The sequence below is a fragment of the Ornithorhynchus anatinus genome, chromosome 2 (assembly GCF_004115215.2).
Source record: "Ornithorhynchus anatinus isolate Pmale09 chromosome 2, mOrnAna1.pri.v4, whole genome shotgun sequence".
Classification (NCBI taxonomy): Eukaryota; Metazoa; Chordata; class Mammalia; order Monotremata; family Ornithorhynchidae; genus Ornithorhynchus; species Ornithorhynchus anatinus.
Window position 1 is genome coordinate 140,790,315 of NC_041729.1, and position 26,715 is coordinate 140,817,029.

Consider the following 26,715-nt stretch of genomic DNA (forward strand, 5'->3'; position numbering starts at 1 on the left):
CATAAATGTTTTGGGGCTGTGGGAAGGGTGAAGAAAGGGAGGAGATCAGGGTGAGCCAGGAGGGGGTGGAAAAAGGGGAAATGGGGGCATAGTTGGGGAAGGTCTCTTGGAGGAGATGTGTCCTTAATAAGGCTGCTTTGAAGGTGGGGAGAGTAATTTTCCGTTGGATCTGAGGAAGGCGGGACTTCCTGGCCAGAGGCAGGACAACGGCGAGGGGTTGGCAGTGAGATATGAGACAGAGGCGTAGTGAGTAGGTAGGCTTCAGAGGAGTAAAATGTGCAGGTTGGGTTTTGTAGGAGAGCAGAGAAGAGAGGTAGCAGGGTATGTATTGAGCACTTACTAAGTGCAGAGCACTGTACTAAGCACTTGGGAGAGTGCAATACAACAGATGTTCAGAGCCCCTCCCTGTCCACTCAGTCTAATCCCACCCAATCCCCTTCATGCTCACTAAGAGGAGACAGACAAGTTGCACTGCCGCTTTAAGGCCCAGGGGTCTTTCAGGTCCTCTTTCCCCCTACAAAAGGCTCCTGCTGGGAAAATTAGGGGAGTTTGCATATGAAAGGGAAGACACAGCATAGTTTGGGCAGGATTCTGTGAGTAGGGGCTGTGAGCTCCTCTTGCTTCCCCCTCCCTCTCCATCTCTACCCCAGTGGGATAGAGGCAGCTGATAGCTATTCTACTGATGTTATTGCTGCTGCTCAGGTGGGTGGTCTATGGGGCTGGCTTGGGTCAAGGAGAGGGTGCTGGAGAGAATGCGGGCTGCTAGTGGGGGCGGTATGCAGAGGGTCAGAACTGATTTTATTGGATGTGGGACTGAGCTGTGGGTGACTGGAGTTGGGCTCTCAGGCCAAGAGGAAGGTGTTTGTGCTGAGAGGTAGGCCATAGAGGTCAGAGGCTTGGGAGGGGCTCCCTTGGTTGGGGAGGCTGGGATGGTGTTGGCTTTTTTATTTTCCTGATAGTGCTGCTGGGTGGGTGGTGTTTGGGGTTGGGTCTGAGGAGGGAGATGCTGGATTGAGGCTACACTTGTGACCATATTTATCAAGCACTTACTGTGTGCAGAGCACTGTACTAAGCATGGGGAATTAGATATGTGAAAATACTGTTTTCTCTTTCCCCTCCCCTCAAAAAACCCGAAAGGGTGTAATAATGTTGGTATTTGTTAAGTGCTTACTATGTGCAGAGCACTGTTTTAAGCGCTGGGGTAGATACAGGATAATCAGGTTGTCCCACGTGAGGCTCACAGTCTTAATCCCCATTTTATAGATGAGGTAACAGAGGCACAGAGTGGTTAAGTGACTTGCCCACAGTCACACGTGTATGTGGGGAGGGGCCATGGGGAGCAGGACCTGGCACCAAGCTTGGGGGTAGAGGCTCAGTATGGGGGAATATGACTAGGAGGTTCCCAGGGCTGGGGGCAGGACCCAGCCTTTTAAGCCAGGGGGCACTTCTCTTTATCCCCTTAGCTCCCTGCCTGCCTCACATGGTCATGATCTCTGCCCTCTGCATCCAGTTCCTCTTGCGAACACCTCAGGTACTCACCCTCCCCCATATTCCTGTACCAACAATCACTAAAAGGTGAGTTTTCTTTTATTTTCTTTTTATCAATCAATGAATGGTATTTATTGAGCATTTATATGTGCAAAGCACTGTTCTAAGTGCTTTGGAGAGTACGATACAAGAGAATTAGCAAACACATTCCTGGGCCTTAATATGCTTACAAAGCATCTGGAAGGGGGTTTATTTTATGGTATTTGTAAAGCTCTTACTATGTGCCAGGCACTGTTCTAGGCACTGTAGTAGATATATTAGTACATACACCTTGACTCTGTTCTCTCATTTACCCCACGCAACCAATCCGTCACTAAAAGCCGCCGGTCTCACCTTCACTACATCACCAAGATCCACCCCTTCCTCTCCACCCAAACTGCTATGTTGCTGGTACAATCTCTCATAATATCCCGACTGGACTATTGCATCTGCCTCCTTTCTTATCTCCCATCCTCCTGTCTCTCCCCGCTTCAATCTATTCTTCACTCTGCTGCCCGGACTATCTTTCTGCAGAAACGCTCTGGGCATGTCACTCCGCTCCTCAAAAATCTCCAGTGGTTGCCTATCAACCTTCGCATGAAGCAAAAAATTCCTCACTATTGGCTTCAAAGCAGTCCATCACCTTGCCCACTACTACCTCACCTTCCTTCTCTCTTCCTGCAGCCCAGCCCACACACTCCTTTCTTCTGCCGCTTAACCTCCTCTCTCTGCCTCATTCCAACCTGTCCTGCCCTTGACCCCTGGCCCATGTCCTATCTCTGACCTGGAATGCCCTCCCTCCTCATAGCTAGATCTCTTCCCTACTGAGTTCAAAGTAGTACAGTAGGTTCAAAGCCCCACCGAGAACTCACCTCCTCCAGGAGACCTTCCCAGACTGAGCCCAGCCTTTCCCTCTATTCCTCCTCCCCTCCCCATTGCCCCTGCTCCCTCCCTCTGCTTTACCCCCATTCCTCTCCCTACAGCATTTGTATATATTTGTACATATTTGTCACTATACTTATTCTGTTAATGATACACATTTATCTACGGTTCTATTCATCTATTTTGATGGTAGTGATGCCTGTCTACTTATTTTATTTTGTTATCTGTCTCCCCATTCTAGACTGTGAGCCTGTTGTTGGGTAGGGATTGTCTTGTTGGGTAGGGATTGTCTCTATCTGTTACTGATTTGTACTTCCCAAGCACTTAGTACAGTGTTCTGCACACAGTAAGCACTCAATAAATACGACTGAATGAATGAATTAATACAAGTTAATCAGATTGGACACAGTCCCTGCCCTATATGAGGCTCACCATCTTAATCCCCACTTTACAGATGAGGCAACTGAGGACTAGAGAAATTTAGGACTTGCCTAGGGTCCCACAGCAGACAAGTGGAGGATATGGGATTAGAACCCAGGTCCTTCTGACTCCCAGACCTGTGGACTATCCAATAGGCCATGCTGCTTCTCAGTTATTGTACTAAGTTCTAGGGTAGATGAGAGCTGATCAGGTTGGATACAGTCTGTGTCCCACATGGGGCTCGCAGTCTTAGTCTCCATTTTACAGATGAGTTAACTTAGAGACAGAAGAAGTTAAGTGACTTGCTGGAGCTAACACCAGTTTCTGAGCTGTGCATATCCAAGTTTCTCTTAGGGTAGGGGCAAATGGGGCTGGGATGGGATGGAGCTTTGGGTGGAGGTGAAAGTCAGGGATAGGGTGGCAAGTTCGAGAGTGGGTAGGTTTAATGAGGAAAGACGTCTCAGTGATGGTGGTCTGGAGCTGTGCCATAAAGGAAGGAGAGAGGGGTGTGGAAATAGGAAAAGGGGGTTTTGCAATTTCTGGGAAAGTTAACATTATTATTATTATACTAATGGTATTAGCTAAGTGCTTACTATGTGCCAAGCACTGTTCTAAGCACTGGGAGAGATACAAGATAATCAGGTTGTTGTCCCACGTGGGGCTCACAGTCTTAATCTCCATTTTGCAGATGAGGGAACTGAGGCACAGAGAAGTTAAGTGACTTACCCAAAGTCACACAGCTGACAAGTGACAGAGATGGGATTAGAGTCCATGACCTTTGACTCCCAAGCCTGTGCTCTTTCCACTGAGCCATGCTGCTTCTCTACTGCTTATTGTCATCATCATTATTGTTTTTATCATTATATTCGTTAAGGGCTTACTATGTACCAAGCATTGTTCTAGGTGCAGGGGTAGATACAAGCTAATCAGGTCAGACACATCCTTGTTCCATATGGGCCTCATAAGAGGAGCAACAGGCATTGATTGAATCCCCATTTTATGGATGAGGAAACTGAGGCAGCAAAAGTGAAGTTACTTGTCCAAGGTCACATAGCAAGCAATTGGAAGAACCAGGATTAGAACCCTGGTCCTCTATCCCAGGCCTGTGCTCTTTCCACTAGACCACGCTGCTCCACAAATGGATTCCCCCTCAGAATCCTTGCTCCCCAAATGACTTTTCCAAAGCTGTGGTTTGCCCTGGTCCCCTAGACCTCGAATCCACTGGAACCTGGTATGCCTGGATCCAGGGCACTGCCCCCAGGAGATGTGGTGCACCAGCCCTTATCACACTACTCTCCATCTTCAGATATTCTACAGAGATGTCAGCGATCCAGGAACAGTGGTGGGCAGCAAGGGAGTCCAGAGTGGGCTGGGGGGGGCCAACAGCATTGTCCCACTTGTGCTTTCCATCCTCTCCCCTAACCCCAGCTTTTTTTCATCCCTTCACAATCTTCTTTACTGTCCTTTGTTTGGTTGTGTTCCCCCGTCCCCTTGCCATCTGAAATCTCATCCTTGCTCAGATCTGCTGAACTACATCACTTCCCAATTCTAGGCCTTCCTGAAAAGTCACCCCTCCAGGAAGCCCTCCCTGAAGGAGCCACCACCCTCTCACCCCTTCAGTTACCACAGAACTCATGTGTAAAACTGTTTATTAATTAGTTAATCCTTGATTGATTAATTCATTTTATGAGTCCTTTCCATCTAGTCCCATGTTTTTGGTCTTATTTTCATTATATCAACCCAGATTCTGATTCCTTCTGCCCCCAAGATGCCCTGAAGTGCTTCCCCCACCCAATCCTAGGCTCCAGATTGGCCCTGATCACTGGCCATCTGTGGATTGGACATCCTTGCCCAGGCCCCAGGTCCCTGCTCCTGCTTCATCTCTGAAAGGGGGAGAGGGAGGGTCTAGGCTTAGTGCCCAAGAGGCCCCTGTCCCTCCTCTGGTGTCAGTCCCATAATCTTCTCTGTCCAGGTGGGAGGCAAGCAGAATGAGATAACCATGGAGTACGATGCTTTTGATGACCAGTATAAAGGATGTGAAAAAGAAATGGAATCTGTAGCCCCCCAACTCCTGGAGGATGAAATGAAAAGCAATGAATCCCTCCATGATGCCTGGGCCAAAGCAACAAACAAGTGGCAGAAAGAGACCAGGGAGAAGGTGTGTCCCCTTCCCTCAGGCTTCAGGGATGAGTACGGCATAGCGGTCATGCTGTACACCGATCCCGGCTATTATCTAGACTTCAACCAGGCTGTGAAGAAAAATGGCAGGTCTCTGGAGGACTAGAAGAATAATTTTTGGTACAAAGCCTTCCACTTCTACCTGACCAGGGCTCTGCTGCTCCTGCCAAAGGTCAAATGCACCTTTATCGGGGCTCTAGGGAAGAGTTCATTCACAGAGGGACGGGCCCCATGCGCTTTGGGCATTTTGGCTCAACATCCCAGAATAGTTTGCTAGGTGAGTCATTCGGTAATCGCACCTTCCACACCATCTATACCTCCTTGGGGGTGGATATCCAAAACTTCTCCTTTTATGAATATCAACGAGAAGTGCTGATCCCTGTGAATGAAGTCTTCAACATCACTCCAGGGAAGGAGAGAGGCCACTTCATCCTCAACTCAAAGAAGACTTTAGGCTGTTTCAGCTGTGCCTATAAAGGAAGTGAGTTAATGGGTAATATCCCGGGGTTAATCCTTGAAGGGAATTCCTTGGGATGAGGGGAGGGAGGTCCTCTCTGGTGTCTTCTCTCTAATTCAAAACCATCCTAATAAACATCTTCTAGAGAAGGCCTTTCCTGACTAATCCTCTCTCATTGCAAACATATGTAGTTATTCATTCAGTTCATTCAATCGTATGTATTAAGCACTTACTATGTGCAGAGTACTGTACTAAGCTCGTGGGAAAGTACAATACAACAGTAAACCATGACATTAGCAGCATGGCTTAGTGGATAGAGCATGATCCAGAATTCAGAATGACCTGGGTTCTAATCGCTGCTCCGCCACTTGTCTGCTGTGTACCTAAGTTCCCTCACCTGTAAAATGGGCTTAAGACTGTGAACCTCAAGTGGGACAGGAGCTGTATCCAACCTCATTTTGCTTGTATCCACCACAGCGTGATACATAGTAAGTGCTGAATAAGTGCCACCATTATTATTATAAACAGTGACAGAGATCAGGGCTGGAGATGTAGATTTGGGAATCATCTGCAGAGAGGTGGTAGTTGAAGTCATGTGAGTGAATGAGTTCTCCAAGGGAGTGGGTATAGATGGAGAATAAAAGGGGACCCAGAAGGGGACTCGGAACTGAACCTTAAGGGACTCCCAGAGTTAGGGAGTGTGGGGCAGAGGAGGAGCCCTCGAAAGAGACTGACAATGAGCAACCAGAGAGCTAGGAGGAGAACAGGAGAGGACAATGTCAGTGAGGTTGAGGTTGGATAATGTTTCCAGGAGAAAGGTGTGGTTGACGGTGTCGAAGGTAGCTGAGGGTTCGAGGAAAATGAGGATGGAGTAGAGGCCGTTGGATTTGTCAAGAAGGAGATCATTGGTGACCTTTGAGAGGGACTTTTCTGTGGAATGAAGGGAATGGGAGACAGTTTGGGGAGGGTCAAGGAGAGAACTGGAGGAGAGGAACTTGAGACAGTGGATGGAAACAACATTTGGAGAGGAATGGTATGGGGCAATAACTGGAGGGACACATGGAGTCAAGGGTGGGTTTTTTGAGGATAGGGCATGGGCATGTTTGAAAACAGTGGGGAAGAAGCTACACGAGAGAAAACAGTTGAAAATGGCAGTTAGGGAGGAAAGGAAAGAAGGGACAAATGTTTTAAGGTGTGAAGGAATGGGGTTGGATGGGCAACTGTAGGGAGTGGGGTTTGAAAGAAGGCAGGAGAACTCCTTTATAGATACTACTGGGAAAGATGGGAGAGTTGAAGGAGTTGCAGCAGGGAAAAAGGACTGTGGGAGGAGCAGGGGCGATTTTAGGGAGATTGCGCCTCCTAGTGTCACTTTTCTCAAAAAAGTAGGTGGCCACGTCATTAGGGGCAAGTGAAAGGGGAAGCGGGGGAATGGGGGTTTGAGGAAGGTAAAATCTGGAACAACTAGTGAGAGCGAGGGGCATGGATGTCAATAAAGATGGAGAAATAATTTTGTTGGGCAGAGGAGAGGGAAGAGTTAAAGCACAGAAGAATAAACCTCAAGTGAAAGAAGTCTACCTGATATCTAGATTTCTGCCCACAGTGCTCTGCAGGTCATGGTCAAGAGTGAAGGAGGTGGACTGTGCAGTTGATTCAGGGTTGTAGGTTAGTGGTACAAGATTGACGAAGGGATTAGGGGAGCATGGTGTTGAGAACATCAGTTTGGTCCTCAAGAGATGGAAGTTTGCATTATGGAAGCTAAATAAAGTATGATGAGTTGAGAAAATTGAGAAAAGAAAATTGAGAAAAGAAAACTTCTTTTCTTCCTTCATTGACATCCATGCCCGTCACCGCCGCCAATTGTTCCAGACCTTTAATTCTCTCCTCAGGCCCCCTGTTCCTCCCCGTTCCCCATCCCTCACCCCCAATGATCTGGCCATTCATCACAAAAATTAACACAATCAGGTCAGAGCTCCCCAAAGTCACCCCTCCCCATCCTGCCTTCCCCCCCAACCCTCTCCCCTACTTTTCCATCCTTCCCTGCAGTATCCTCAGAGGAGATCTCCTCCCTCCTCGCAAGTGCCACCCCCTCCACCTGTGTTTCGGACCCCATTCCTGCTCACCTTATAAAAAACCATCGCCCCTTCCCTCCTCCCCTCCTTAACTTCTATTTTTAAGCGCTCACTCTCCAATGACTTCTTCCCCTCTGCCTTCAAACATGCCCATGTCTTCCCCATCCTAAAAAAACCCTCTCTCAACCCCACTTCTCCTTCCAGTTATCACCCTAACTCCCTACTACCCTTCCTTTCCAAGCTCCTAGAACGAGTCATTTACACTCGCTCCCTAGAATTCCTTAACTCCAATTCTCTCCTAGACCCCCTCCAATCTGGCTTCCGTCCCCTCCTCTCTACCGAGACTGCTCTCTCTAAGGTCACCCATGACCTCCTTCTTGCCAGATCCAATGGCTCCTACTCTATCCTAATCCTCCTTGACCTCTCAGCTGCCTTTGACACTGCTGACCATCCCCTTCTCCTCCATACCTTATCTCACCTTGGCTTCACGGACTCCATCCTCTCCCGGTTCTCCTCTTATCTTTCTGGCCGTTCATTCTCAGTCTCCTTCGCAGGCTCCTCCTCCCCCTCCCATCCTCCAGCTGTTGGGGTTCCTCAAGGGTCAGTTCTTGGCCCTCTTCTGTTCTCCATATACACTCACTCCCTTGGTGAACTCATTCGCTCTCACGGCTTCAACTATCATCTCTATGCAGATGACACACAGATCTACATCTCTGCCCCTGTCCTCTCCCCCTCCCTTCGGGTTTGTATCTCCTCCTGCCTCCAGGACGTCTCTACCTGGGTGTCTGCCCACCACCTAAAACTCAACATGGCCAAAACTGAACTCCTTATCTTCCCTCCCAAGCCCTGTCCTCTTCCTGACTTCCCCATCACTGTGGATGGTACGACCACCCTTCCCGTCTCTCAAGCCCGCAACCTCGGTGTCATCTTTGACTCAGCTCTCTCATTCACCCCACACGTCCAATCCGTCACTGAGACCTGCCCGTCTCACTTCTCACATCCTCTCCACCCAAACGGCTATCTTACTGGTACAGGCTCTAATAATATCCCGGCTGGATTATTGTGTCAGTCTTCTCTCTGATCTCTCTTCCTCCTCTATCTCCCCACTCTAGTCTATTCTTCATTCAACTGCCCAGCTCATCTTCCTGCAGAAACGCTCTGGGCATGTCACTCCCCTTCTTAAAAACCTCCAGTGCCTATTAACCTCTGCACGAAACAAAAACTTCTCACTCTAGGCTACAAGGCTCTCCATCCCCTTGCCCCCTCCTACCTCTCCTCCTTTCTTTCTACTGCCCACCCCGCACGCTCCGCTCCTCTACCACCCACCTCCTCACCGTCCCCCGTTCTCGCCTATCCTGCCGTCGACCCCTGGGCCACGTCCTCCCGCTGTCCTGGAATGCCCTCCCTCCTCACTTCTGCCAAACTAACTCTCTTTCCCTCTTCAAAACCCTACTTAAAGCTCACCTCCTCCAAGAGGCCTTCCCAGACAGAGCTTCCACTTTTCCCTCTGCTCCCTCTGCTGCCTCTCTACCTCCCCCTTCACCGCCCCTCAGCTAAGCCCCCTTTCCCCCCCTTTCCCTCTGCTCCTCCCCCTCTCCCTTCCCCTCCCCTCAGCACTGTGCTCATCCGCTCATTTGTATATATTTTTATTACCCTATTTATTTTGTTAATGAGATGTTCATCCCCTTGATTCTATTTATTGCTATTGTTTTAATGAGATGTACATCCCCTTGATTCTCTTTATTGCTATTGTTTTTGTCTGTCTGTCTCCCCCGATTAGACTGTAAGCCCGTCAATGTGCGGGGACTGTCTCTATCTGTTGCCGATTTGTACATTCCAAGTGCTTAGTACAGTGCTCTGTCGGCTGTGTGACTGTGGGCGAGTCACTTCACTTCTCTGTGCCTCAGTTCCCTCATCTGTAAAATGGGGATTAAGACTGTGAGCCCCACGTGGGACAACCTGATTCCCCTATGTCTACCCCAGCGCTTAGAACAGTGCTCGGCACATAGTAAGCGCTTAACAAATACCAACATCATCATAGTAAGCACTTAATAAAATGAATGAAAATTGGATGGGGTCAAAAGATTGGAGTTCTCTGTCGGGTAACAGTACAGATTTGCAGAGAGATGTGAGAAAGAGAAGGCAGGTGAGGAGGTTGTGGTCAGATAGAGGGATTTCAGGGTTGGTTAGAGTAGAGAATGTGCAGTCGCTAGAGATAATGAGATCTAGTATGTGTCTAAATTAGTGAGTGGGCTAGATGGGGTGGAACAGGAGGTCAGTGGAGTTGGGTGATGGTTCTCCTCTTATCTCTCTGGCCTTCATTCTCAGTCTCCTTCGCAGGCTCCTCCTCCCCCTCCCGTCCTCTAACTGTTGGGGTTCCTCAAGGGTCAATTCTTGGCCCTCTTCTGTTCTCCATTTACACTCACTCCCTTGGTGAACTCATTTGCTCTCCCGGCTTCAACTATCTTCTCTATGCAGATGACACACAAATCTACATCTCTGCCCCTGTCCTTTTATTGCCATTGTTCCTGTCTGTCTGTCTCACCCGATTAGACTGTAAGCCTATCAAACGGCAGGGACTGTCTCTATCTGTTGCCGACTTGTTCATTCCAAGCGCTTAGTACAGTGCTCTGCACATAGTAAGCGCTCAATAAATACTATTGAATTGAATGTCCTCTCCCCCTCCCTTCAGGCTCGTATCTCCTCCTGCCTCCAAGACGTCTCTACCTGGATGTCTGCCCACCACCTAAAACTCAACATGGCCAAAACTGAGCTCCTCATCTTCCCTCCCAAGCCCTGTCCTTTTCCTGACTTCCCTATCACTGTGGATGATATGACCATCCTTCCCGTCTCTCAGGCCCGCAACCTCGGTGTCATCTTTGACTCAGGTCTCTTGTTCACCCCACACATCTGATCCGTCACCCAAACCTGCCAGCCTCACCTTTATAATATCACCAAGATCCGCCCTTTCCTCTCCACCTAAATGGCTATCTTACTGTTACAGGCCCTTGTAATATCCCGGCTGGATTATGTCAGCCTTCTCTCTGATCTCCCTTCCTCCTGTCTCTCCCTGCTCCAGTCTATTCTTCATTCCGCTGCCCAGCTCATCTTCCTGCAGAAACGCTCTGGGCATGTCACTCCCCTTCTTAAAAACCTCCAGTGGTTGCCTATAAACCTCCGCATGAAAAAAAACTTCTCATTTGAGGCTTCAAGGCTCTCCATCACCTTGCCCCCTCCTTCCTCTCCTCCCTTCTCTCTTTCTACTGCCCACCCGCACTCTCCACTCCTTTGCCACCCACCTCCTCACCAACCCCCATTCTCACCTATCCCGCCGTCGACCACGGGGCCACGTCCTCCCACTGTCCTGGAATGTCCTCCCTCCTCACCTCCGCCAAACTAATTCTCTTCCCCTCTGCAAAGCCCTACTGAGAGCTCACCTCCTCCAAGAGGCCTTCCCAGACTGAGCTTCCCCTTTTCCCTCTGCTCCCTCTGCTGCCTCTCTACCCCCCTTCTTCACCTCCCCTCAGCTAAGCCCTCTTCCCCCCCCTTCCCTCTGCTCCTCCCCCTCTCCCTTCCCCTCCCCTCAGCACTGTGCTCATCCGCTCATTTGTATATATTGTCATTACCCTATTTATTTTGTTAATGAGATGTTCATCCCCTTGATTCTATTTATTGCTATTCTTTTTGTCTATCTTCCCTGATAAGACTATAAGCCCGTCATTGGGCAGGGCCTGTATCTATCTGTTGCCGATTTGTACATTCCAAGCACTTAGTACAGTGCTCTGCACATAGTAAGCACTCAATAAATACTATTGAATGAATGAATGAAAAGGCAGGTGGCAAAAAGGTCATCAGGCACATCTGTGTGGATATTGAAGTCCCCAAGGATCAATGTAGGCAAAGAGAAAGAGAGATGAAATGGGAGAAAGGGATCAAAAATGGTTAAAGAAGTTAGAGGGGGAGACCTGGGGAAGGTCGGGGGTAGATGATCGTTCTTAGAACCTGGAGTGGGTGAGTATATTTTACAAAATACTTGCTTGGCACTCAGTAAATAATAAATAACACTGATTAAATCATTAATTGATTGATCAAAGGCCTTAGAATCAGAGGACCTGGGTTCTAATGCCTGCTCCATCAATGTAGCCTTGGCCAAGCCACTTAAATTTTCTGTTGCTTCAATTTCTTCAACTGTATAATAGGGATTCAATATCATCTCCTCTGCCTACTTAGACTATGAACCTCTTAAAGGTCAGGGATTGTGTCTGACCTGATTATCCTGTATCTTTCCCAATCAGTCAATCAATCATAGTTATTGTGCATTTAGCACATGTAGTTCACTGTAATAAACACTTGGGAGACTACAATATAAACAGAGTTGGTAGACATGTTCCCTGCCCACAATGCTGCTTTGAGAAGCAGCATGGCTTAATGGATAGTGCATGGTCCTGGCAGTCAGAAGAACCTGGGTTCTAATCCTGGCTCTGTCACCTGTCTTCTGTGTGACCTTGGAAAAATCACTTCACTTCTCAATGTCTCAATTACCTCATCTGTCAAATGGGGATTAAGACTGTGAGCCCCATGTGGGACATAGACTCAGTCCAACCTGTTTAGCTTGTATCTACCCCAGTGCTTAGTATAGTGCCTGGCACATACTAAGCACTTAACAAATATCATTTAAAAATATGAGCTAACAGTGTAGAGGGGGAAACAGATAGTAATATAAACAAACTACAGATTTGTACATAAGTGAGGTGGGGGTGAGGAAAGGTGAATGAAGAGTGCATAACCCAGGGTAAAGGAGACATTGAAGGGAATGGAAGAAGAGTCACTTCATTTCTCTGGGCCTCAGTTACCTCATCTGTAAAATGGGGATTTTAATCTTAATCCTCATTAAGACTGTGAACTCCATGTGGGACAGGGACTGAGCCCAACCTGATTAGCTTGCATTTGCCCTAGTGTTAAGAACAATGCTTGAGTCATACCAAATGCTTAACAAATACCATTATTATTATGATTACTATTATTGATCATAATAATAATGAGGAAATGAAGGGTTAGCAGGGAAGACATGTTGGAGGAGATGTGCTTTCAGTAAGGTTTAGAAGGTGGGGAGAGAGATTGTAGGATATGAAGAGGGAGGGTGTTCCAGGCCAGAGGCAGGACACAGGCAATAGGTCAGCAGCCAGTTAGGCGAGATTGAAGTACAATGAGTAGGTTGGTAGTAGTGGAGCGAAGTGAGAGGCCTGAGTAGTGGTAGTACAACAAGGAGGTAAGGTATGAGAAGCAGCGTGGCTCAGTGGAAAGAGCGCAGGCTTGGGAGCCAGAGTTCACAGGTTCTAATCCCAGCTCTGCTGCTGGTCAGCTGTGTGACCTTGGGCAAGTCACTTAACTTCTCTGTGCCTCAGTTACCTCATCTATCAAATGGGGATTAAAACTGTGAGCCCCATGTGGGACAACCTGATCACCTTGTATCCCCCAGTGCTTTGAACAGTGCTTTGCACATGGTAAGTGCTTAACAAATACCGCAATTTACTTTTGAGAAGCAGCGTGGCTCAGTGGAAAGAGCCAGGGCTTGGGAGTCAGAGGTCATGAGTTCGAATCCCGGCTCTACCACTTGTCAGCTGGGTGACTGTGGGCAAATCACTTAACTTCTCTGTGCCTCAGTTACCTCATCTGTAAAATGGGGATTAACTGTGAGCCTCACGTGGGACAACCTGATTACCCTGTATCTACCCCAGGGCTTAGAACAGTGCTCGGCACATAGTAAGCGCTTAACAAATACCAACATCATTATTATTATTATTATTATTAGGAGGGGGTTAGGTGACAGTGCTTTAAAACTGATGGTAAGGAGTTTCTGTTTGATGCAGAGATGGATGGGCAAACCGATGGGCATTCTTGATAAGGTGTGCTTAGTACAGTGCTTGGCATGTAGTAAAGCAATTATCACATTCCACCATAATATTAATATTTAGTAATATTATTGTTGCTATTACAGGGTACTGCACAAAACAGATGCTCAGTACACAGTCATGACTGACATGAAAGTGCTTAGTACAGTGCCTGGCATGTAGTAAGCACTCTAATTCACCCCACATATCCAATTCATCACCAAATCCTGACCTTCACAACATCTCCAAGATCCGTCCTTCCCTCTCTGTCCAAACCACTTTCACTTTAGTACAATCACTCATCCTATCCCGACTGGATTACTGCCTCAGCCTCCTTTCTGACCTTCCAACCTCCTGCTTCTCCCACTTCAGTCCATTCTTCACTCTGCTACCCAGATTATCTTTCTACAGAAAGGTTCAAGGCATGTCACCCACCTCCTCAAAACTCTCCAGTGATTGTCTATCAACCTCCTTAACACCAAAAACTCCTCACTATTGGCTTCAAAGCTCTCCCTCTCCTTGCCCCTTACCTCACCTCCCTTCTCTCCTACATCCCAGCCTGAACACTCCGCTCCTGTGACGCTAACTTTCTCACTGTGCCTCGATTTTGCCTGTCTCTTTGTTCGTCTGTCTTGCCCCTGGCCCATGTCCTACCTCTGGCCTGGAATGCCCTCCCTCTTCTTATCTGCCAATCTGTCTTGCCCCTGGCCCATGTCCTACCTCTGGCCTGGAATGCCCTCCCTCTTCTTATCTGCCAATCACTCTTCACCCCTTCAAAGCCCTACTGAAGGTGCACCTCCTCCAAAAAGCCTTCCCAAACTAAGCCCCCTTTTCCTCACCTCCCCCTCCCTTCCATGTCACTTCAACTTGCTCCCTATACTCTCACCTGCTCCACAGCGCTTATGTATATATGTATATATCTACAATTCTATTTATTTCTACTGATACCCCTTTACTTGTTCTGATATCTGTCTCCCTCGGTCTAGACTATAAGGCTAGTGTGGGCTGGGATTGTCTCTATTGCTGAATTATGCTTTCCAAGTACTCAGTACAGTGCTCTCCACATAGTAAATGCTCAATAAATATGATTGAATGAATGAATATCATAATTACTATTGTTATTGTGCCATGGGGAAGGGGGCGGAGAGTCCTGAACTAGATGGAGAAGCAGCATGGTGTAGTGGATAGAGCAAGGGCCTGGGAGTCAGAAGGTCATGGATTCTACTCCTGGCTCTGTCACTTGTCTGCTATGGGTCTCTGGGCAAGTCATTTCACTTCTCTATGCTTCAGTTACCTGATCTGTAAAATGGGGATTGAGACTGTGAGCGCCACGTGGAATAGGGTCTGTGTCTAACCCAATTTGCTTGTAACCACCCTGGTACTTAGTACCTGGCACATAGTAAGCACTTAGCAAATATCACAATTATTATTGTTATTATTATTATGGATACCAGGGCTGAATCCATCAGGAATTCTCACCCCCGACCCCAACCCAAAATGGCTAGGGGAGATTTGTAGAGACTGAGGAAGTTCTTTAGAGTGGAGTGTGGAGGGCCAGGAGAGGGGAGGAGGAGCCAGAGCAGGCAGGTGGGGACTGACCTACTATTCTCTTTGTGTTTCAGATGAAAAAGATGCCACTTGCAGTGCAGGTGAGGGACCATCTCTTCTTCCATCCCCACCCCTCCTTCCCAAGATCCCTGACTACCAGCCCTGTGCTCTATCCAGTACACCAAGGACCCTGGACTGGAGGGAAACCAGGGCTATGTCCATCAAAAACACAGGAGAGAGGACAGATGGGGTGTTACTGTGGTGTTTTTGGCAGCGGGGAGAGGTCAGGGTTGGAGATTGTTTTAAAAGTGGGGAGAGTGCCCGTTGGATATGAAAAAGGAGAGCATTCCAGGTCAGAGGCAGGATGTGGGCAAGAGGTAAGCAGCAAGATAGCAGAGACTGAGATATAGGGAGTAGGTTGGCATTAGAAGAGTGAAGAGTGCAGTCTGGGCTGTAGTAGCAAGTCAAGGAGGTAAGGTAGGAGGGGTTTAGGCAATTGAATGCTTTAAAGCCAGTGGTAAGGAGTTTGATGTGGAGGTCACTGGGCAACCCATTGGAATTTCTTGAGACATGGTTCTGAGTACAGTGCTTGGCACATAGTAAAGTGCTTATCACATTCTACCATAACACTAATAATAATATTATTATTGTTATTACAGGGCACGGCACTAAACAGACGCTCAGTAGACACTCATGACTAACTGACTTATAACGGGCTTGTGCCATGGGGATGGGGACCAAGGGTCCTGAACTAGATGCAGACCAGGGCTGTGTCTATCAGGAATTCACACCCCCACCCAATCCCTATGTGACTGGGGAAGATTTGTAGGGACTCATGGGGTGATGTTGGAGTGGAGTGTGGAGGGCCAGGAGAGGGGAGGAGGTGCCAGAGCAGGCAAGAGGGGACTGACCTTCTATTTTCTTTGTGTTTCAGATGGGAAAGATGCCACTTGGAGTTCAGGTGAGTAGCCATCTCTTCTCCTATCCTGTCCCTATATACGAAATTCCCTGACTCCCAGGCCCGTGCTCCATCCAGTACGCCAAGGACCCTGGACCCGAGAGAGACCAGGGCTGTGTCCATCGAAAACATGGGAGAGAGGACAAATGGGGTGTTGCTGTGGTGTTTTTGGTGGGGGGAGGCTGTTAGGGTTGGATACTGTTTTGAAGGTGAGGAGACTGATTGCCTGTTGGATACGAAAAGGTCAGAGGTGTTCCAGGCCAGAGGCAGGATGCAGAAGAGTAAAGAGAGCAAGATAGACAAGAATGATATATAGTGTGTACGTTGGCATTAGAAGAGTGAAGAGTGTAGGCTGGGTTTTAACCAGTCAATGAGGTAAGGTACGAGAGGGCTAGGTGATTGAGTGCTTTAAAGCTGGCGGTAAAGAGTTTGGTGCGGACATGGATGGGCAGTCCATTGAAAAACCTTGAGAAATGGTGCTGAGTACAGTGCTTGGCACATCATAAAGTGCTTATCACATTCTACCATAATAATACATTTAGTATTATTATTATAGGGCACTGCACTAAACAGATGCAGATGTAGTTCGTCAATAATTCGCAACCTACCCCCAACCCCTTGTGACTGGGGGAGATTTGTAGGGGCAGATGGGGATGCTTTTGAAGTGGAATGTAGAGGGCCAGGAGAGGGGAGGAGGAGCCTGTGTTTCAGATGAGAAAGATGCCCCTTGCAGTTCAGGTGAGGGGCTGTCTTGTCTCCCATCCCTGCCCCTGGCTGCAGCCCCCAAGGCCCTGGTTACCCTGCTGGCTGACACAAATAGTCACCTCTCTGCTCTGCCTATCCCATCTACCTCCTGTCCTGGGAAGTGTGTGCAGGGAGCGGCCCAAGGGTCATGGTCAGAGAGACTGCCCAGGCTCGGTCTTTACCTGGTTCTGTGAGGCTTCAGAACTCTACCGGTTCTGACCGGTACATGAGGGCGGGGCAGCATGATGCAGGGCAGAGCTGGATTCTGTGTGGAAATATCCCTCCGTCCCGAGGTCCCTTATTTCATGGTTTGAAATAGCAGCAGGGTGGGGGTAGAGGTGGAAGGGACTTCTGTTTCCAGTTGACTTCCTCTGTGGCCCAGTGTAACCCCTTCCCCCATCTCTCCGCACAGCACCCAGCATGGTGGCTCCCAGCCATCTGACCCTGAAGCTGATGCACTCGGCTTTCTCATCTTGCTCCCTGGCTCCGGGATGGATCCCCTGACCCCAGTCTGTGACAGCCCAGGGTTTCTCAGCTCAGACACATTCACCCCCGCACTGTCACCCACCAGGATGGCTCTAACCCACCTGCGGCCCACCCTTTCCCTCACTGCCCCTGCTGTCTCCTTCCTCTTGGCACAAGTTCCTTGCCTCCACTCTCATCCCCACTTCCCCAACCGGTCCCTCACCTATTGAATGAATGCACCTCCCACTCCTCTCCTGTTGTCCTAGTCCAGCATCTGCCTCCCCAAACCATCAGAGAAACCCTGAGGCTTTGGAGCTTCTTCTTTATGCAGTCTTCTCAATTATCCACCTCTGAGAGTGGCTTATCCACTGAAGACTTCTCAGCAGCCTCCAGTTATGAAATGAAATTTTAGATTGAAAGAGGTGGTTTTCCAAGCCTCCCTGAAAGAGAGACTCTGTTTCATTCCCCACCCCTGCACCTTAATTCTCACCCAGCACTTAATGGAGTTTACTGCATTAAACAGTATGGTAGTTGTTAGTACAGTAACTACTACTACACAGTTACTATTACTACTTGTTCCATTATTCTTGACTATTTATTTTCCTGTTTGCTTTTTCTAATTAAGAGGGAGCGTCTCTCTAGACTCAGGGCAGAGGCAAAAGGGCAAGGAGATAGTGGGACGGGCGATGGGGCAGACTGATGGAAGGTCCCAGGGAGGCTCAGGATGTGGCCCCAGGCTGGCTGGGGAGAGAGGGTGAGGCAGTGCCTGTGAGACCCAGTCCAGCCCCAGGACAGGGCCAGTGTGGGGTCAGAGGTCGGGGGTGAGGTTGGTCTTTGCTGTTGAAGTGAGGAGTGGGTGGAATTATAGAGGTACTGGATATGGAAAGGATGGGTCGATAGACGGACAGACAATAACCAGGGATGGGATGAATAATTTTTCCTCTTGGAGTGCTGGAGGCCAAGGTTCTGTCAGAGAGGTGAGGGAAGGCCCCGGGTCCCCGGGTCCCCGAGCCCGTGGAGGGCGATGCTCCTGGCCTGGAGCCGGAGTGGGGAGGCGGGGAGCAGTGGAGAGCGCTCCTACTCTGGCCCGCTTGGACCCTTGCCCATTTGGCCCTGCCATGATAGAGGCTGTTCTGGCTGGCTCCTCCTCCAACCCAAAATACACCTGGAAAGATGAAGTTCATGCCGACCCTCTCCCATCCTCAGCTGAGTGCATCGTTGGAAATTTCCCTCCCCAAGAGTAGACCTTTTGGCCTGAGCAGCCCCTTCCCCTTCCCCATGCAGCTTGAACTACGTAGGGTCCATTAGAAAGAAATAGATTTATTCTCATGTACAAAGCGACCAGCCCACAGGACCACGGACACAGAGGCGAGGGGTCTGTGGAGTTGGGACCAAAAACGCCTCCGTGCAAAGGCCACTCGAGTGGGTAAGGCAAGGCCCTCAGCCCAGCCCCCCAGCCCAGCCCCACCCACAGCCTCCCACCCTGCCCCCCCCAACCCCCATGACATGGACTCATAGACACGGACGAGGGAAACGTGAAGGTTAGGGCCGGCGGCTCCCAGCTCCTTTTCTCTGGCCAGTCCAGGGAATTCGGGGGCCGGAGGTCCGATGACCTGAGAGACCGGAGGAATGGGGGATGGGGGACTGGGGCCAGCAGGACCAAGGGTTTCTGTCCGACAAGCATCGTCCTGCTTCCTCTCCCGGTCTTGGCCAAAGGGTGGACAAGAAGGCGCAGACTCTGCTGGTCCAAGCTGCGATGGCTTGGGGGCTGGGGTGGAAAGGGGACTGGGGATGCACGGTGGGAGATGGCCTAAATCCCCCTCTGCACTTTCGTCCTTCCTGGAGATTGGGGTGTCTAGGATCCACCTGGAAGGGTTCAGGAGCTTGGGCCCCAGGGTCATCTCTGGGAGTCCTGTGGGCTCCAATAAACCTCGACCCCCCTCTCTACTCCAACAAATGTGCCTCTGATCCCTGCACCTCCACCTTCTGCTCCCTTCCTAGATCTGTGGGGGGTAGTGATGGGAGGGATGTTTGGGAAGAGGGGGGCAGTGAGTGCTGGATTTCTGGGCATACTGAGGGTCCTGGATGTAGACTTCCAAGTCCTTCTTGGGGGGTGGGGGTGCCATATTTCTCAGCACTCTGAGCAACCCGGGATATAGACATCTAAGCCCTTCCTTCAGTGCCCCCTGTGGAACCTAACTCTGCCTGAACCCAACTCTGCCTCCTTCACCCTTTTGTGGTCTCCCTCTCCCTTCCCCATCTGGATCTCTGGCCTATCTCTAGGTGTGACATCCCATCACTCAGAAAACCGGGAGGGAAGGGGGTCGGGGGCACACGAGGGCACAATTGGGAAACACCTGGAATAGATTCCATGAGCTTCCACAGTATCCACAAGCTGGTCTAGGTGGAGGAGGGGAAGGAGCCCCAGGACACTGGTCCCCACCCACCTCCCTGTGCAGTTCCCTGGAGCTGAGAGGGTGGGGGAGAAGGGGAAGGGAGACATGGAGCTGGAGCACTTTCCCTGGAGAGCCCACAGGGGATGTGCCTGTGGGCGCAACCCCGTGAGGGGTCCTGAGGGGCAGTCATGCCGTATCTAGGCTGCAGCAGCCATTGAGCCGGCCGCCCCCATCCTGGAGGTCGTACTCCTCATCCAGGAAGTCCAGAGAGTTGTTGCTGGGCAGCCCGCGGAGCGTGAACTTGTGTGACACCTTGGTCCACTGCTCACGGTTGGTGGCCACCCGCTCGTACAGCTCGGCAGACTTGGGGAACAGGTCCTGGAGCAATCTGGGAGATGGCCCGAGGGGTGGGAGAGGCTGTGACTTTGGCCCCAGTCTTTCCCATCCCCGTCTTCTCCTCCCTCTGCCCCCTCCCCAGCAGGAACAGGCCAGTCCTGCCCAGAGTCGGCAGGCATGCGTGCGCACCTGTAGATGGGCATGGCAATGTGCTCCATGAAGCTGATCTGCAGCTCGGGGATGTAGGCTTTCTCCCGGTCCATCATCTCCATGGGCCGGTTCCCCATCGCCTTCTCCTGTGGGGTAGCGGTCAGGGCCGGAGGGCAGGGTCAGAGGTCAGAGCCAGCATTCCCCCCTCCACCACCTTACCTAGAGGCCCACGTGTATAACCCCCCTCACCCCCTGCAGCTCCCTGCCCAGGTGTCACGAGACTGTGGCCACTCGCCCCAGGTCCACCCGGAGGAGCTTGCAGCTCTCCGGAGGGATGGGGGAGAGAGACTCGGTCTAGGCTGATCACGCCCTCTGTGAGTCTTCTGCTGCCTGATGCAGGAGGTGACTGGCTCCTCTTGTCCAAAATCCCCTCCCACCAATCAGGAGCAGGTGGGAGAAAGAAATAGACCCAGCCCATGGGGATAACCTGTCTGCCCTCAGACGCGAAGCACTGGAACAACCAATGCAGGTCACTCCCCCTCAAACAACCAATTTATTGAGTGCCTAGTGTGGGCAGACCACTTTACTAAGCGCTTGGGATACAGCACAATGCAGTTGGTAGACTAAATCCTTGTCCACAAAGAACAGTCTAAACGGGAAAGGGCTTTAAAATAAAATGTATAAGGGAAATAAATCGTAGAGTATAAGCCTATGTACACAAGTGCTGTGCTCCTAGGCACTCCCCTTCCATCTCTACTTCATCCACTTCTCAGCTGCCTACAACACTATCACCCCCTTCTCCTGGAAACATTATCTAACCTCAGCTTCACTGGCAATGTCCTCTTTTGGTTCTATTTCTCCGGCTGCTCACCTGAATCTACATCTCCAGCTCTGATCTCTCTCCCTCTCTCCAGTCTTGTGGTTCCACCTGCCTTCTACTTGGATATCCTCCTGTCACCTCAAACTTAACATGTACAAAACAGAACTCCTTATTTTCCCACCCAAACCCTGTCCTCCCCCTGACTTTCCCATCACTGTAGAAGGCACTGTCATCCTTCCTGTTTCAAAAGCCTATAACCTTGAGTTCTCTCTCTCATTCAACCCCCCATTCAATCCATCATTAAATCCTGTCGGTCCCACCTTCACAACATAGCTAAAATCTGCCCTTACCTCTCTATCCAACTGCTACCACATTAATATAATCACTCATTTCATCCTGCCTGGATTACTGCATCAGCCTCCTTGCTGACCTCTCAGCCTCCTGTCTCTCCCCATTCCAGTCCATACTTCACTCTGTTGCCCAGATTGTTTTTCTGCAAAAACTTTCAGGCCATGTTTCCTCATTCTTCAAAAACCTCCAGTGGTTACCCATCCACCTCTGCATCAGACAGAAACTCCTTACCACCGGCTTTAAAGGAATCAATCACCTTGCTCCCTACAAACTCCCTCCACTATTCTCCTATTACAACCCAGCCCATACACTTTGCTCTTCTGATGCTAACCTTCCCTCAGTCTTGTCTATCTCACCACTGATCTCTTGCCTACATCCTGTTTCTGGCCTGGAACACCCTCCCTCCCTCCTATCTGACAGTTACCTGTCCCACCTTCAAAGCCTTCTTTAAGGCACATCTCCTCCAAGAGGCCTTCCCTGACTAAGCCTTCCTTTCCTCTTCTCCCATCCCTCTGAGTTGCCCTGACTTGCTCCTGTTACTCACCCGCCCCCTCCCCCCCCCCAGCCCCACAGTCAGTCAGTTATTCAATTGTATTTCTTATGCACTTACTGTGTGCAGAGCACTGCACTAACTGCTTTGGAGAGTACAACAATACTAATACTACAGACACATTCCCCACCCACAATGAGCTTACAGTCATAGACTATAAATTACATATATGTCTATAATTTTATCGTATTTATTTATTGTATATTAATATCTGTCTCCCCCTCTAGGCTAGGCTCATTATGCACAGGAAATGTGTCTGGTTATATTGTTTTATTTTACTCTCCCACTTGCTTAGTACAGTGATCTGCACACAGTAAGCACTCAATAAACATAACGGACTGAATGACCAACTGACCTCCCCTCTCCCCCAGGCCTTTCAGAGCCCAGACCATCCCTCCATCGCTCCCTCGAGGACCTAGGACCCCAGCCCCCACCATCCCCAGGCTGTCCAGGGCTCTCACTGGTACCCAGGCCCCATCTGGCTCTTGCCCATCCAGATTTCAAGGTGAGGTGGGAAAGAAGAGATTTCCCATGCCCATCCCCAGCCTGACACGTACCAAGTCTCCCTGGGAGAAGAACTCCTTGTAGATCAGCTCCTGGAGGGAAACAAAGGCAGCCTTGCATGACAGGCCTCCCCAATCCTCCCAATGGGAAATGACTTAAGACGCCCAATAGATCATGGAACTGGGGAACTCCTCAGCATTCCACCCCTGCTTCTCCCAGAGAAGCAGCATTTCCTAGTGGAAAGAGCACAGACCTGGTAGTCAGAGACCCTGGGTTCTAATCCTGACTCTGCCACTTCCCTGCTATGTGACCTTGGGCAAGTCAATTTGTTTCTCTGTGCCTTAGTTACCACATCTGTAAAATGGGGATTAAGATTGTATCCTCCATGTAGGACAGGGACTGTATCCAACTTGATTAATTTGTAACTAATCCACTGCTTAGTATTTTGCTTGGCACATAGTAAGTACTCACATTATTACCTAGCACTTGTCTTCTTTTCAACGGCATTTGTTAAATGTTTATTATGTGCCAGCCACTGTATTAAGCATTGGGGTAGATACAAGCTAAGGTTGGACACAGTCCCTGTCGCACATGGAGGTCATAGTCTTAATCCCCATTTTACAGATGAAGGAACCAAAACACAGAGAAGTTGAGTGATTTGCTTGAGGTCACACAGCAGGCAAGTGGCAGGGCTGGGATTAGAATCCAGATCCTTCTGACTCCCAGGTCTGTGCTCTATCCAGTAGACCATGCTGCTTCATTCCTTGGTTGGGACAAGGGAAGGAAAGGACATCTGGCTGTCAGAGGGGCCAGGCACTGACAAAAGGGAGTAAGGGGGCGGGGGGTGGGGTGTCTCCTGAGCAGAGGCAAGGAGTTGGAATGAATGATCCTAGGGTTGCAGAATCATCCTCCCTGTCCTACAGGTGGGGAAACTGAGGGATAAGGGGCAGGATTAGAGGAGGGGGCCAAAACCTGGCTGGAATGCTAAAGGTAATAATAATGTTGGTATTTGTAAAGCGCTTACTATGTGCACAGCACTGTTTTAAGCGCTGGGGTAGATACAGGGTCATCAGGTTGTCCCACATGAGGTTCACAGTTAATCCCCATTTTACAGATGAGGGAACTGAGGCAGAGAAGTGAAGTGACTTGCCCACAGTCACCCAGCTGACAAGTGGCAGAGCTGGGAGAGAGGTAGGAACCCGGAGTCCAGGAATCCAGCCCTGCTTTCCCACCCAGAACCTCAGCCCTCCCCACTGTTACAGGTGTGCCCATTGGGATGGGGAGAGTGTGCTGGTGTGTTCCCTCCCCTAACCCATCTAGGGACTCACCGCAATCTTCCGAGTGGTCTTCCATCCCTTGGTCTGGTCGGAAAGGTCGCAGGAGGTCATGAGGAGGCAGAGCAGCAGGCCGTGGTGCTGCTTGTTTTTCGGATCGTAGCCCACTGGACACAGAGGAACAGATCGGGAAGTCGAGGGGGAGGGATGATTTGAGCATTCCTGCCACCTAGTGGGCACAGCGGAGAATTGCACGAGGCCCTTGGCCCCGGTCGGTGAGAACTGGACCCTGAGCTGAGTGGGGCGGGGGACAAGAAGGTGCGGGGGTCCGAGGTCGGGGGAGGGGAGGAAGGATTGGGCGCCCAGGGACCGGACTGTCCTCAGATGATGCCCAAGCCCCTTGCCCCCTTCATCCTGATAAATGCCCCCCGGCACAATTCCCTTCCTCTCCCAGGTCCCCAAGAGTGATATAGGTGGCTGGGAACTGCCCATTGCTTGCCCAACCTTGCAGAACAGTGCCTGGGACAGACCAACAGGCAGGACACTCAGTCCCTGGGGATAGGGTTAATTGCCTCTCCTCAACACCCCAGCAATGACTGTGCTGTTGCTGCGGCATGTGCAAATCATCGGTGAATATGTGACGCATGAGGGCAGTGTGTGTCCCCCGTGGGCTGGGTTGTACCATGAGCCGATTGGGTGCCCACAGCAGTCTGGGTACCATCAGCCGCCTCAATGCCACTGAGGACTGAACCAGCAAGGTCCCAGTCTCTTCCAGCATCCTGAGGCCCTGAGCCCCCATCAGGGCCATGAGCGGTTCTGGTCATCAGTGACGGTCTGCTCACATCAGCCATTTGGGTACCATCGAGGATCCAAGACCCACAAGGGTCTGGGCACCACCAGCAGGAAAGCCTGCCTGTCTAGAATGGTGAAAGAGCCTGAATTTCCATCCCAGAGGTGAGGGAATGGAGAAGATGAGCCAGATTGGCTCAGTGGAAAGAGCCAGGGCTTGGGAGTCATAGTTCATGGGTTCGAATCCTGGCTCTGCCACTTGTCAGCTGTGTGACTGTGGGCAAGTCACTTCACTTCTCTGTGGCTCAGTTGCCTCATCTGTAAAATGGGGATTAACTGTGAGCCTCACGTGGGACAACCTGATTACCCTGTATGTCCCCTAGCGCTTAGAACAGTGCTCTGCACATAGTAAGCGCTTAACAAATACCAGCATTATTATTCCCTGCTCCCTCCTCCCTCCTACACCCCACCTCCCACCTCCCAGCTACAGGGACATTGCAGGTCTGCATCCATGCCAGGCTGATCCTGGGTCACAGGTTGGGAACGCTTGCGCCAGACTGGCCATACCTTCCGCCATCCTCTGCAGGTCCTTGAAGATCCTCAGGTGGTGGGCCAGGTCGGTAGCCAGGATGATGTCTCTCATCAAGTCCAGCATCCTCTGGTAGTCCTAGGTGTGGGGAGGGCAATCAGGGGCCAGACTACTGCTCCTTGCCTCAGGGAGGTCTGTGCCATTTGTGGGATTAGGTCAGCTGGGTGTAGATAGCCCCGAGGGGCTTCTGGGCATAGCATTCATTCGTCGAATGTTAGGGGCTGGCTGCTGTCCTTCGTGGGTGGCCATACCCCCTCCCCCACAGATTGACCCAATGCAGCCCAATATCTGGTCCAGGTTGTGTCAGCCTGGATGTGGCTGCTGATCTCTGTTGTCTATGGGTCTGACCTGTCTCTGACCCTTTTCTGCCCTCAAAAGGAAGCAGAAGTTGAAACTGCAGGCAGCAGGCAGTTTCAGGCAGCAGCTAGGGCACTGAGGCCATGGCCCCTCATTCCCCCCCCATCCCCCATTTGGATCCTGGGCTGGGAGCTGTGACATCATGACCACACCCTCTCCACCCACCATGAGAAAAAGCATGGCCTAGTGGAAAGAACATGGGCCTGGAAGTCAGATGACCTAGGTTCTAATCCTTGATCCACCAAAGTCTGCTGTGTGACCTTGGACAAATCTTTTAGTTTCTCTGTGCCTCAGTTTCTTCAACTGTTAAATGAGGATTAAATCCTACTCCCTCATACCTAGACTGGGAGCCCCTTGTGGGAAAGGGACTGTGTTCAACCTGGTTAACTTTTGTCTACTCCAGTGCTTGTACTTCAGTACCCCACTGAACCCCAGTACCGTGCTTGATACATAGTAAGTGTTTAACAAATATCATACTACTAAAATTAATAATGATGATGATAACCCTAATCCCTCAGCCCTAGAGGGCTCCCCTCCACCTCAGCCCCTATTTACCTTCCTGGAGAAGTGGTCAAAGATGTTGCAGCCCTGGGTGTTGAGGATGGCTATGGCCTGAGCGAAGTGATGTCTCTGGGGTAGGCAAGCAGAGAGAGCCCCCGGACTCCATATCGGTCACTGAACCCATCTCCCCACCACCCTCACTCCCAGGGCAAGTCCTGAAAATGGGATGGGTAAGAGAAAATGAGATCATACTGCAATGGGAGGGATGCAGTTTAGACCACAGCTAGAACCATGAGGGCAGAATGCATGACAATGGATCAAGGGGCCAGGTAGAAGCCTCTTGAACCCAGAAGGGAATTTGCATGGGGCCAGGAGGTAGGGGGATGAGCAAGAAGACTCCTCAAGGTCCCCAGGATTTTATTGAGACCATGGTGACTTCCCACACTGGGTAGGGAAGGGGAGGGACAGGGAGTGTGGCTGTTGTGCTGATGGAGACCACCAGTGGGCTGGCATGGGATAATAGAGGTGCACTGATCCCTTTCTGAGACCCCACTCCTTGCCAGGGCAGGGCAGAGGTCAGGGGCAGTCCACAGGGCTCCCTGAGGAACAGTGGAGAGGGGTTGTTGGGGGCTCTGGATGCTCTTAATCCAATACCTCCATGACGGAGCCCTCTGAGCTGTACAGTGCTGCCAGCACGGATTTCTGAAAGAGAACAAACAACTGACAGTCACCAGATCTGGGGGTAGAGAGCAGGATATGCCAACTCCTGCTTAGACCGGGGGTGGGAGGGGGAACATGAAGCTGAGATGGGTGATGTAGGCAGCAGGCAATGGGGTCTCTGAACGAATACAGAAGGTCAGGGGATGCAGATCCCGACAGTTTGTAGAGAATGGTGGCCAGGGGTGGGGATTGAAGGGGGCTTCTAGGAGGAGAAGCAGTGCTCAAATAAGAGTAGTCAG

The 26,715-nt window shown here is 50.4% G+C and overlaps 1 protein-coding gene and 1 long non-coding RNA gene across 2 annotated transcripts in view; one reads left to right on the plus strand and one right to left on the minus strand.

Annotated features, from left to right (window-relative positions):
* The first annotated feature begins 745 nt into the window (after positions 1-745).
* LOC114808838 lies at positions 746-17,708 on the plus strand. Its single transcript, XR_003756606.1, has 5 exons — positions 746-874; positions 1,464-1,575; positions 15,047-15,073; positions 15,907-15,933; positions 17,087-17,708. It is a non-coding gene; the product is annotated as an uncharacterized LOC114808838 (long non-coding RNA).
* Positions 17,709-18,439: 731 nt separating this feature from the next.
* The window catches only part of LOC100085552 (cGMP-dependent 3',5'-cyclic phosphodiesterase), a 139,410-nt gene continuing 131,134 nt past the window's right edge, over positions 18,440-26,715 (minus strand). The window contains exons 25-31 of the mRNA XM_029056895.2: positions 26,411-26,458; positions 25,811-25,885; positions 24,877-24,976; positions 23,575-23,687; positions 22,300-22,338; positions 20,061-20,167; positions 18,440-19,923 (exon numbers count right to left, since the gene is read on the minus strand). Coding sequence (XP_028912728.1) covers positions 19,722-19,923; positions 20,061-20,167; positions 22,300-22,338; positions 23,575-23,687; positions 24,877-24,976; positions 25,811-25,885; positions 26,411-26,458 — 684 coding nt within the window. The 3' untranslated portion in view covers positions 18,440-19,721. The remainder of the gene's footprint in view (positions 19,924-20,060; positions 20,168-22,299; positions 22,339-23,574; positions 23,688-24,876; positions 24,977-25,810; positions 25,886-26,410; positions 26,459-26,715) is intronic.